Here is an 11,777-nt window from a genome sequence, read left to right as displayed (position 1 = left end):
CTTGATCACCAGCTTGCAAACTGAGATCATGCATCTAGTGAAACAACAAGCGGACTTTGCTCTCCGGCTGTACAAGACGTTGTTTTGAGAGGATTTGCCACAGCAGCAGAGAGAAGGATAAAAAGCAGGACTACCACCACCTGGGCCCTTGGTTCTTCCTTGAGAACTAATTACTGCATAACAGATTCCACCCCTGGGTGGTTTTTAGAATGATGATGGCCCTGAGGGGAGCCTCTGCTTTCCTGGTTTTGTTCCTAGCAGCTTTTCTGCCTCCGCCACAGTGTGCCCAAGACCCAGCCATGGTGCACTACATCCACCAGCGCTTTCAAGTCCTGGAGGTAGGTGGCATCTGTGCACCTTAGGCAGGGAACATGGCCTCCAGAAGTCACCTTATTACCCACACTTCCCTATCTACTGGAATGTATTTTTTCCAGATAGTAAATGGTAAATGAGGAGTTCCTGAGTGGCGCCAACTGTTAAGTGCTCCACTACTAGCTGAAAGATTGGTGGTTTGAACCCACCCAGAGACGCCTCGGAAGAGAGGCCTGGCAATCTGCTTCTGAAAGGTCACAGCCTTGCAAACCCTATGGAGCAGTTCTGCTCTGCACACATGGAGTGGCCATGAGTCGGCATCGACTCCTCCGGCAACTAACAACAACAAATAATAAATACATTGCTAAAGTTACACTTTAGAAGTTTTTCATCGGCTAGTGGTTTAGAGCACCAACGCCAGAGTCCGGGTTCCACCGTTCCCAGACCTTGAATAGATGGCTTCCTCATCTGGAAATGAGGATAATAATAGAATTTACCTTTTAGGGCTATCTGAAGATTTAATAAACTAATCCATACTTAGAACATTGCCTGGCATGGAGGAAATTTCCAAAATATTGTTACTATTGAATAATTCATTTCTTAAAATAGGAAAATTAAAATTTGTGTCACTCTTTCTTCTTGTTTCACTATGTCAGGATAATAATGGATTTTAGTTGTTTTTTTTTTTATAATCAACTGCTAGTTCAGTGTCAAAAATTTTTATATCAGTGCACTGAGAAACTAAGTCTTAGCTCCTTTTGCCAAACTGGATTTGAATTTAGAAGTGAGCAGATTTCAGTTATGTTAAACATAGGGAAAGTGTTCGGGCTCTCTCACCCATATGCTACAGCTACCACTTCATTAAAATTTGCAAAATTAAAAAATTTTAAGGCACAGACAGGCTCCCAGGGACTAGAAGCTCTAGCCTTTGCCACACCCTTAACATTGGCATTAACTATTTTATACTGAACACCTTGCTTTTGTATGTGTTAAATTCTGATAAATTATTTATCTTCTTTCAAAGACACCCTTATCTCCAAGATTTATTTTCTATGTTTTCCCCAAAAATCTTCAAGTCCAAATTATTTGGTCACAGTAAAATACAGTTATAGTCACGGTAAAATAATTCCACAGTGCAGACTGAGAGCATTTCCTAACGTTGTCCAGCCAACAGACTTAGCCAGTAGATAAAATGCTCCCGGACAGGTGGCCTCTTGCTGCTCCTTCACTTGCCCTCTCACAGCTGCCTCCTCCTCCAGCCTCACCTCCATAAAAGTGCCAGAGTCATGCCTGTCTTAGTTTTCTAGTGCTGCTATAACAGAAATACAAAAAGTGGATGGCTTTAACAAAGAGACATTTAGTCTGTCACAATTTAGGAGGCTAGAAGTCCAAATTCAGGGTACCAGCTCCAGGGGAAGCCTTTCTCTCTCTGTCAGCTCTGGGCGAAGGTCCTTGTCATCAATCTTCCCCTGGTCTAGGAGCTTCTCAGCTGCAGGGACCCCAGGTCCAAAAGACGTGCTAGGCTCCCCATGCTTCTTTCTTGGTGGTATGAGGTCCCTTTCCTCTCTGCTTGACTCTCTCGTTTATATCTCAGAAGAGACTGACTCAACATACAACCTAATCCTGCAGATTGAGTCCTGCCTCATTAATATGACTGCCTAATCCTGGCTCATTGACATCATCGAGGTAGGATTTACAACACATAGGGTAGTCACATCAGATCACAAAATGGTGGACAACCACACAATACTGGGAATCATGGCCTAGCCAAGTTGACACATACTTTTGAGGAACACAAATTAATCCATAACTATGCCCAACTCTGGTTCCTCTGTATTTAGCACCAACTTTCTGGGGACTAGATCCAGCCAAATCCCTCCAAGTTTTCCTCAAGACCTTAAGAGTTTATGTCCTGCATATACATTTGCAGACAAGGGTATACAGTGTAGACGAATATGAACTTTCATAGCTTTGAGTGTGGATTTGAAAAAGACAAGGATATAATCTGTACAGATCTTCCTACCCTGTCATGATGTAGAGGTGAAGCTGAGGCCCAGGCCACAGTTGCTGTTGGTTAATGTAGATGCATAAAAACCAAGTGATGCAATCCACACTGTGAAAGTGTGTGTTTTAGGAGTAAGAAAGAGAAGATAGGGATTTAGGGAATTATTCTTCCTCTCTCTCTATTTGACTCCAAAAGGAACAGTCATACATACTGCTGCTTGAAATATAAATGTTTACAACGTTTATGGAGAGTGTTTTTGTAAACTGTGTCAAATGAACTTTGAGTATAAAAATAGCCTTTGACCCAGCCATTTCATTTCCATTCTTCATTCATTTACCTTTTTATTCAACAAATAATTACATAGTACCTACTATGTGCTAGGCCCTGTGCCAGGAGCTAAGGAGAGCTTACATCTGGAAATCTATCCTAAGAAAATAACCAGATGAGTATGTGAGGCTGTAAATACAAAGATGTTTCTTCAGCATTGTTTGAAGGGCAAAAAATTAAAAACTACATAAATGTTCATTAAAAAGTCTAATAGAATAAATAATGAGATATCAATTCCATGGAATGCTGCATGGTCATCAAAATTATGTCATCGGTATATGCTAATTGGTATTGAAATATGTTCACGATATATCGGCAAATTAAAAACATATTTCAAAACATACATATAATTACAGCATATTTTATAAAATACATGTTTATATTTCTATGCCTATTTGCATGGAAAATTTTTTTTTCAAGTTTATATACCAAAGAATCGATAGTACCTCTGAATGGAAGAATTATGAGTGATTTTAATTTTTCCTCCTTTTTGTTTATTTAGCTAAAATTTTTTTCCATAAATTATAGCTGTTTATACTATTTGGATAATTTAAATACCTAGAAATAATTGACGTGGAAATTTATTTTTTGACTGAAGCAAAGGCTGGAAAAGTGTACCGAAGTAACAAGAGCATACATTCAAGAATTCCAAGAGTTCGCAAAAAACATATCCGCTATGCTGGGAAGATGTATGACTTACACAAGTGAGTATAAGAGTGCAGTAGGTAACCTGGCAACGAGAGTTGAACGTGCTCAACGGGAGATTGACTACCTAGAGTACCTCCGAGAATCTGACGTGTGCGTAGAATCAGAGGACAAGATCCTGGCAGAAAAGCTAATTGAAGAAGCTGAAGAAAAGAAGAGGATTCAGACTCTCCTGAATGCAAGTAAGAGAACTGTGTCTTTTCTACCCCTTCTAGGGACTGTAACACTCAGAGAGATGCAGACTCAGCACAGTTAGGGAGTCTCAGTATGGGAGTTAGAACTGGACGTGTGCTGTCTTGTGCTTGTGCTGAGAGAGGAGCCTTATCTGAGAACAGGTGTCAGAAGGAGAATCCATTCTCAGAAAACTGCTTTTCCTTTCATGGTGAGTTTTCAGAGATCCCATGGTAAGTCAGGGCTACAGAGTGTCAGAGTTCAGCCCAGGGAGGCCGCCCCTTGATAGACCTTGCTTTGGTGGAGGGGTGGTTCCAGATCATTCCAGGGAGAGCAGCAGGTTGGTAGATTCTACATCTAGCACCCTGGGAGTAGGGAACACTGCAAACATGCCAAAAAACAGTCTGCAATTGGAAATGGCAACAGCCAGCCCTCAGGGCTGGGAACTGCAGCGAATTATTATTGTGTGTGCTCTCTGGGATGGTGTTATCCAGCGCATTTGTCTCCAAACTTGTGGTCCATTAGAATCACTTCCAAGCCATTAGAAAGAATGCCTAAGAGCTCAAATTATAAGTATCAAGCAACAAAAACATAAATGAGAAGGAAAATTTCCTGTGCATGAGTCTGTTTCATTAAAACAATGATAAGGAGAGAAGTCCCCCACCTCAGAGTCTGTATGCTGAGATGGTTTCATTGCAAATGGGAAGGCTTTATTTGTATGCTAGTGCAAGAAACTCCATCAGGGAAACAAGACAAACTGGGTGCCATCATTGTACTCAGGGTGTCACATATGATCTCATGTGATCTCATAAGTACTCCATGGGCCCTTATAAGAAGGATCTTCCTAGAGGAGGTAATACTTGATCTGTGTTTTGAACAAAGAAGTTAGATTGGAGAACAATGGACAAAGAGTACTTCAGGTGAAAGTACAACATATCAAATGCATGAGAGTGTGTAGCACCTCAACATGTTTGTAGATCTGCAAACATGGCTGAGTGAAATCTGTATGGGGCAGGGAAGGTTGAAGAGTTCAGCAGGATTCCAATAATGAAGGGCCTTGAGAGCTAGGCTAAAGGGATTGAACTTTACTAGGGAAACTATAGAGAACCACTGAAAGATTTTAAGCTGAGGTATGACATGGTGGAAGAGGTTAAGACTAGGGGAATATAGCAGTAATCTGGGCAACAAGTGATGGCGTCTGCATTTAGTGTCAGTGGGACGGAGAAGAGCAGAAGAATTTAGAGCCATTAAGAGTTGGAATCCATATGGCTTGAAGACTAATAAATACAAAAAAATGCCTGAAAGGGATGAGTCCAAGATGCTTCCCAGGTTTTTGGCTTAGGTGATTGTGTGGTTGATGTGTAATATACTGAGATAGGAAACCCAGGAGGAGGGGCAGCTTACTTTATTTTTTTCAGAATACTTATTATTCTGAAGTTTTCTTGTTAATTTGGTTACTGCTTATTTTCTGCTTCCCCTTTTAGAATGCTGGCTTTATGAGAGCTTGAACCCTGCTTTTCTTGTTCAATGCTGTGTCTGTGTTCAGTAAATATTTGTCAATGAATAACTAAGTGAACAAATGAATGGATGGATGGATGGCTTGTCAGCACAGACAATGAGTCTTTGGCAGGAAAGAGAACATCTTATCCTCTGAGTCAGAAAAGAGAGAGAAGACATCTTATGTATAATATGAAGCTGTTAGTCAATGTAATCTTAGTGATTCTTTTCAGCCTGACAGTGTCTGACTAAGTCTAGAGATGACTCATTCTCCGAGAGGGAGCAGCCAGGGTAAGAGTACAGTGAGGGAAGGAAAGGAACAAAAATGGGCTGGTGGAGAGGGTTGAGTGCTAACGAGGCCTGAGCTATAATGTGCCTAAACTTTCACCTCAGGGGTCAGGCAGGACCCTAAACGTGAACCATGGTGTTGGGCTGGATCCCTGAGCTGCTCAGCAGACTGGATCCTCAGGCTGCTCGCTGGACACATTCAGCCCCTCAGGCCTTTACTTTGCTCCCTATTTCCTTGGCATCCTTTCTCCATCATCTTGACCCCTAAAGCCCTTGGTAGGGACAGACTCAGGGTTGCCCCTTCCCACTCCAGCTAGAACCCAGGGAGGTCCTGAGTCTGGGCTTTCTGCTTTTGCAACCCTCATCTTTTGTTCCATCCCTCAAACCCTAGAGGCCTGAGATATTCCCTCTCCCAGCTCCATGGTGAGTGAATATTTCTTTTAACCTCGCAGAGACTGCTGCTTCCGTGCCTGTTGCCTCTGGAGTGCTCGTTTGATGGTTTGCCTATTTTGAGTCAACGGACACCCATTGCTCCCCACTATTGAATGGGCTCAGCTCTACCTGGTAGGGATAGAGGAGGGAGTAAGACATGCCTGCATCCTACACTAGTTTTCTTACTGATCATCCTGCCTCTGGTCTTACCTCTACAATCCGTCTACTGTTATGTAGACCTTCCCAAAACACAAAATGGATCATATTACTTCTCTATGTAGAATTTTTTGTTGTTGTTTGCCGTCAATTTTCAACAATTAAAAAATCCATTTAAATTACTTAACCTTTTACATAGGGAAAAAAACAAAAACAAGCAAGTTACCATTGAGTCGCTTTCGACTCGTGGCGATCCTATGTGTGTCAGAGTAGAACTATGCTTTGTAGGGTTTTCAGTGGCTGATTTTGCAGAAGTGGATCACCAGGCCTTTCTTTTGTGGCACCTCTGGGTGGACTCAAACCTCCAACCTTTGGGTTAGCAGTGGAGCACATTAACTGTTTGCACTATCCAGGGACTTTATATAGGGGGAAAAAAACCCATTGCCGTCAAGTCAATTCCAATTCATAGCGAACCTATAGGACAGAGTAGAACTGCCCCATAGAGTTTCCAAGGAGTGGCTGGTGGATTCAAACTGCTGGCCTTGGGGTTAGCAGCCATAGCTCTTAACCACTGTGCCACCAGGGCTCAAATTATATAGGGAAAGTCCTTCATAAAGTGATCTAAGCTGACCTCCACCTTTTTCTCAGCCCATAAATTACCCCCATACAGTTCAGACTTAAAAAAAAAAAATTCCTTCCCACCTTTTATGACCCAAAAATGCTTCTTCTGTGAAGACCCCAGCCCCCCACCAAGCAGATTAGCCCCAAGTGCTCCAAGAGCGGCTCATTCTGTCTCCAAGGGAGCATCTAACACACTCTTCAACCGGACCATGAACATGTTGATGTCTTCATTTCTTTTTCACAGAGTCTAGGTCAGGCCTGCCATGAAGGAGACCATAAAAATTGTTTATAGAAGGGTAACTTATGGCAGAGGCCCCTCAGAGCTAGTCTAGGGAGAGACAAACCTGTACACAATCACAACTGTGTGATTAGTGCCCTCCTGACCTGTTATTTTCAGAGGTTCTCTGCCCAAGAATAAACTTTGGAATGCCAGTTTAACCCCTCTCCAGGTGCTGTTTTGTATTTTATATGTTGTGCCCTCCCCTACTTTTCTTGTCATTTCTGTTAGAAACTATACCTACGTTAATTTTCTAGTACTACATTATAAATTACCACAAATATAGCAGCCTAGAAAAATACACATTTATTATCTCAGAGTTTCTGTGAGTCAAGAGCCCAGGCACAACTTAGCTGAATCTTGTGCTCAGGGCCTTACAAGGCTGTGATTCAAATATCGTCCAGGCTACCATCTCACACAGAATTCAGAGTTCTCTTCCAAGCTCATTGAGGTTGTTGGTAGAACTTGGTTCTTCATGGTTGTAGGACCAAGGCCCTCAGCTTCTACCAGCTGCCCCTTTCACAGGCTGTTCATAGCATGGCTGTTTGGAGGCTAGGAGGAGAGTGCCCTTCTTCAAAAAGGGACCAGTCCCTCTTTTAACAGCTTTTTGCCTAATTAAGTCAGGCCCACCCACAAGAATCTCTCTTTTAATTAACTCAAAGACAAATGATTTGGGACCTTACTTACATCTGCAAAATCCCTCACCTTTGTCATACAATGTAACCTAAAGTGATATCCCATCATATTTACAGGTCCCACTCACACTCAAGGGAAGAACATCATACAGGGCATGTACCCAGTGGGCAGGGGTCTTGCAGGGCAGCTCAGAATTCTGCCTACCACAATACCTGTCTTAGTCATCTAGGGCTGCTATAACAGAAATACCACAAGTGGGTGGCTTTAACAAAGAAATCTATTTTCTCACAGTCTAGTAGTCTAGAAGTCCAAATTCAGGGCATCAGCTTCAGGGGAAGGCTTTCTCTCTCTGCCAGCTCTGGAGGAAGGTCCTCATCGATCTTCCCCTGGACTGGGAAATTCTCAGGTCAGAGACCCTGGGTCCAAAGGGCGAGCTCTTCTCCTGGCACTACTTTCTTGGTGATAGGAGATCCCCCTGTCTCTCTGCTCACTTTTCTGTTTTATATCTCAGCAGAGATTGGCTTAAGACACAATCTAATGTTGTAGATCTCATCAACATAAATGCCACTAATCTATCTCATTAACATAGTCATAGGATTTACATCACATAGGAAAATCACATCATATGACAAAATGGTGGACATTCACACATATTTTTTGGGGACACTATTCAATCCATGACAATACCCTTGTCTGTTAGCCCAAGCTGGTGTTAATTACCGGTACCCACCCTCTTCCTAGAAGCCTCCCATCTTCCCATCTTCTAACCTTGGCCTGCAGGAACTTTTCCAGCATCAGAACTTCCAAAATCCTAAAGATCCAAGTCAGCACCCTTGTGTGGGCTGACACCCTGGGATTATGAGCTAAGGAGGGGTTGCCAGAGGTAAGATCACAGGATTTTATTCACACATACACATTGTCTGAGAAACATAGTTTCATTGGAAAACCTTTAGGGAGAGAATGATGCAACTTCCTGGGAAAATTAAACCTTGTGTCTCAGAATACTTCCAGGAAATTCTAGCATTAGCCTAAATGATTCTCATTTATTCTGGGGCTATTTCCCAGGAAACTGCTACTAAAGTACAGGTTCTGGGGATAACAATTAAGATAGAGTTGTTCTGTAATAAAGCCATTGCCTATAGAGATGTTTCCAAGTCTTCAATCTTTATTTAGAGATGATCCCCAAATAATGCTCACATGAAGGCAACTAAATGAATAATTTATTTTGTAAGGATCAGCACAAAGCTGGTTCCTATGAGGCAGCGGTTAAAGATGTCCAATTTTTCCAGATTGCTCTACCACTCCATCATCTCTAATATCAACTATTTCTTCTCCCCTCAGTCCTCTGCCTCCTGCCTTTGAGTTCCATAATTTGCTGCAATGTGTCACAGAACTGACAAACTCAAGGAAATGGCTCATATGGTTGTGGTGGCTGGCAGGTCCCAAATCCATGGATCAGGTGCAGGCTTCTCCTGACTCATGTGGGTGCAGGGGCTGATGAACCCAAATCAGCAGGCCAGAGGACAGGCTTCTGGCTCACAAGGCTGTGAAAGCTGGCATATCAGGTCAGATGGTGGGCTGCTGGCTCACGAGGCTATGGAAGCTGCTGAATCCCAGAATCTGCAGTTTAAACAGCAGGTTGCTGGCTCAAGCTCCAAGAACTGGGGGTCAGACGATGATGAGCTGGATGTGGGATCCAGAGAGAGAGAGAAAGCCCAACAGAGCACCCACATATATACATTGGATGCATGCCACACCCCAGGGAAGGGTGTGATTTGAGAAAGAGTGGGACTTGGGTCATGCCCTCCTACAAGGTTCATGCCCTCCTGCAAGGTTGTGACTCAAGATACACCCCACACTAATCCTGCCTCATTAACTTATAGAGGTTAGGATTTACAACACATAAAATGGAGGATAATTAGGATAATTACATCAGATCACAAAATGGAGGACAACCACACAATACTGGGAATCATGGCCTAACACCAACCACCACACCTCGTTAGGGTTCCATACACCTTATTTGTATGGTCTCACTCAATCATTGTGTGGGAGTCACAAATACCATGGCTAGAAGGGCCATATTAAGTAATTCATTGCACCACAGGCCACCCTCTGGCTCTTCTAGCCATTGGTTCTTTCATACCTGAAGGATTAACTTCCCTCTCCCAATCATTTTACCAGTCAAAAAAAGTTATTAACAATTGGTCCTTCAGTAGGGCAAAGAGTCATCAGGGTGAGGTGACTCAGGCACCAGCATTCAGATCTGCTGCAGGTGTCCATCTGATCTGGTCAGTTTCTCCAAAAGTTATCTCATCTTCACCCTTTCAGGCCTCTGATAAAATTTAACTGAGAGTCTGAGTCTCTCTCAAGATATCAGCATGATGTTAGATTTTCCCCCACTACATAACCCATTTATTCATTCCTTTACCTTCTGCTATTATTTCTCCTTCCTTCCATTTGTCACTTGTCAAAACCCAAAATTTTCGACCTTGGGAAGAAACATCAGGTTCAGCTGCTGTGCCAGTCCAGATTGCTGGTAGCAAGACCAGTCTAGCAAGTGCTTCCCCTCAGTCCACTCCCATTCATGTTGGGTAGGGTTACAGAGGTACAACACTAGTGGACTATCTCGCCCATGAGGCAATATGGCAGTATTCACTGTCAACCCCTGTTTTTCCAGATGGGGGAAAGGTACAATCCATCCCATCAGGCCCTTGAGAATGCTGGTATACAGGTTACAGGGTATATTTACAGTCTCTTGTTTAGGGATCACCCCTGCTTCCAGCTGCATCCCTGGTCCTGGGACCACAGCATCTGGCAGGAAAAAAGCAATTTTAGGGTGATGTAAGGAAGAACTGTACAGTGGCACCAACATCCTCCCCTACCCCCTCTTCCTCAGATCCTCTAGAGAAGCACAGAATCTGTCCAGTGCTAATCCTCCCTTTTCCCCCCTCATGTTGAGTGTGAGCAGATGCTCATGAAGGCGTGTGAGCCAGCCTGTCATGCCTTTATCTCCTCTCATTTTAGATAACAGATGTTTCAATTGCCCATTTCAATTCTCTATCAAACCATTATTATGAGGGTGGTATGCAACATAGTATGCCCATTTAATATGATGTTTCTTGGCCCATTACTGTACCCTGTGGGCTGTAAAGCATGTCCCTTAGTCTGATGAACTATAACTCAGTCTCCCAAATTGGTACAGTCTCTTTTGTTCTAATCCCTTAATGGTGTTTTTGGCATTTGCACCTGTCACAGGATATGCAAAGCCCAGTCCAGAGTAAGTATCTATTCCTGTGAGGACGCACTGGTAGCCACCTCGTGCTACTGGTGTCATTGGTCCAATATAATCAACTTGCCAGATATGTGCAGGGCCTTCCCCCTGGGAAATCTGCCCCATAGCCATCTGCAACCTCTGTATTTCTTGCTTGCAGACAGAGCAGTCCTTATTGGCATTTTGTGCCTCAGAGGGTAGTAGAGGGATGTGTCTAGGTTCAGCCCATCTCTGCAATGCTGCAGCACCCCCATGCCCACTCATTTCATGGACCCACTTGGCCACCTCAAGTGAGCATACCAACAGGTCCACTTGCTGATTGCAGTTGCCTCCAGATCCAGGAAGGGAGTTCTTCTGATGGACATCAACATGTCCTACTCTAATGTTGTTGTTGTTAGGTGCCATCGAGTCAGTTTCGACTCATAGCAACCCAGTGTACAACAGAATGAAACACTGCCCAGTCCTGCACCATCCTCACAATTGTTGGTATGCTTTAGCCCATTGTTGCAGCCACTGTGTCAATCCATCTCATCGAGGGTCTTCCTCTTTTCCGCTGACCCTCTACTTTACCAAGCATGATGTCTTTCTCCAGGAACTGATCCCTCCTGTTAACATGCCTAAAGTATATGAGACATAGTCTCGCCATTCTTGCTTCCAAGGAGCACTCTGGTTGTACTTCTTCCAAGACGGATTTGTTCATTCTTTTAGCAGTCCATGGTGTATTCAATATTCTTTGCCAACACCACAATTCAAAGGCTTCAATTCTTCTTCGGTCTTCCTTATCCATCGTCCAGCTTTCACGTGCATATGAGATGATTGAAAACACCATGGCTTGGATCAGGCACACCTTAGTCTTCAAGGTGACATCTTTGCTTTTCAACACTTTAAAGAGGTCTTTTGCAGCAGATTTGCCTAACGCAATGCGTCTTATGATTTCTTGACTCCTGCTTCCATGGGTGTTGATTGCGGATCCAAGTAAAATGAAATCCTTGACAATTTCAATCTTTTCTCTGTTTATCATGATGTTGCTTATTGGTCCAGTTGTGAGGATTTTTGTTTTCTTTATGTTGAGGTGT

The 11,777-nt window shown here is 43.2% G+C and overlaps 1 protein-coding gene across 1 annotated transcript in view; it reads left to right on the top strand.

Moving 5' to 3' along the window:
* The first annotated feature begins 209 nt into the window (after window positions 1–209).
* OLFML1 (olfactomedin like 1) overlaps window positions 210–11,777 on the top strand; it is a 28,224-nt gene continuing 16,656 nt past the window's right edge. Inside the window, exons 1-2 of the mRNA XM_004389033.2 lie at window positions 210–338; window positions 3,243–3,531. Of these exons, the coding sequence (XP_004389090.1) occupies window positions 210–338; window positions 3,243–3,531 (418 nt within the window). The remainder of the gene's footprint in view (window positions 339–3,242; window positions 3,532–11,777) is intronic.

The sequence above is a fragment of the Trichechus manatus genome, unplaced genomic scaffold (genome assembly GCF_000243295.1).
Source record: "Trichechus manatus latirostris isolate Lorelei unplaced genomic scaffold, TriManLat1.0 scaffold00232, whole genome shotgun sequence".
NCBI classification, from domain to species: Eukaryota; Metazoa; Chordata; class Mammalia; order Sirenia; family Trichechidae; genus Trichechus; species Trichechus manatus.
Note: the sequence above shows the minus strand (reverse complement) of the source record. Positions and strands in the feature narration are given on the sequence as shown.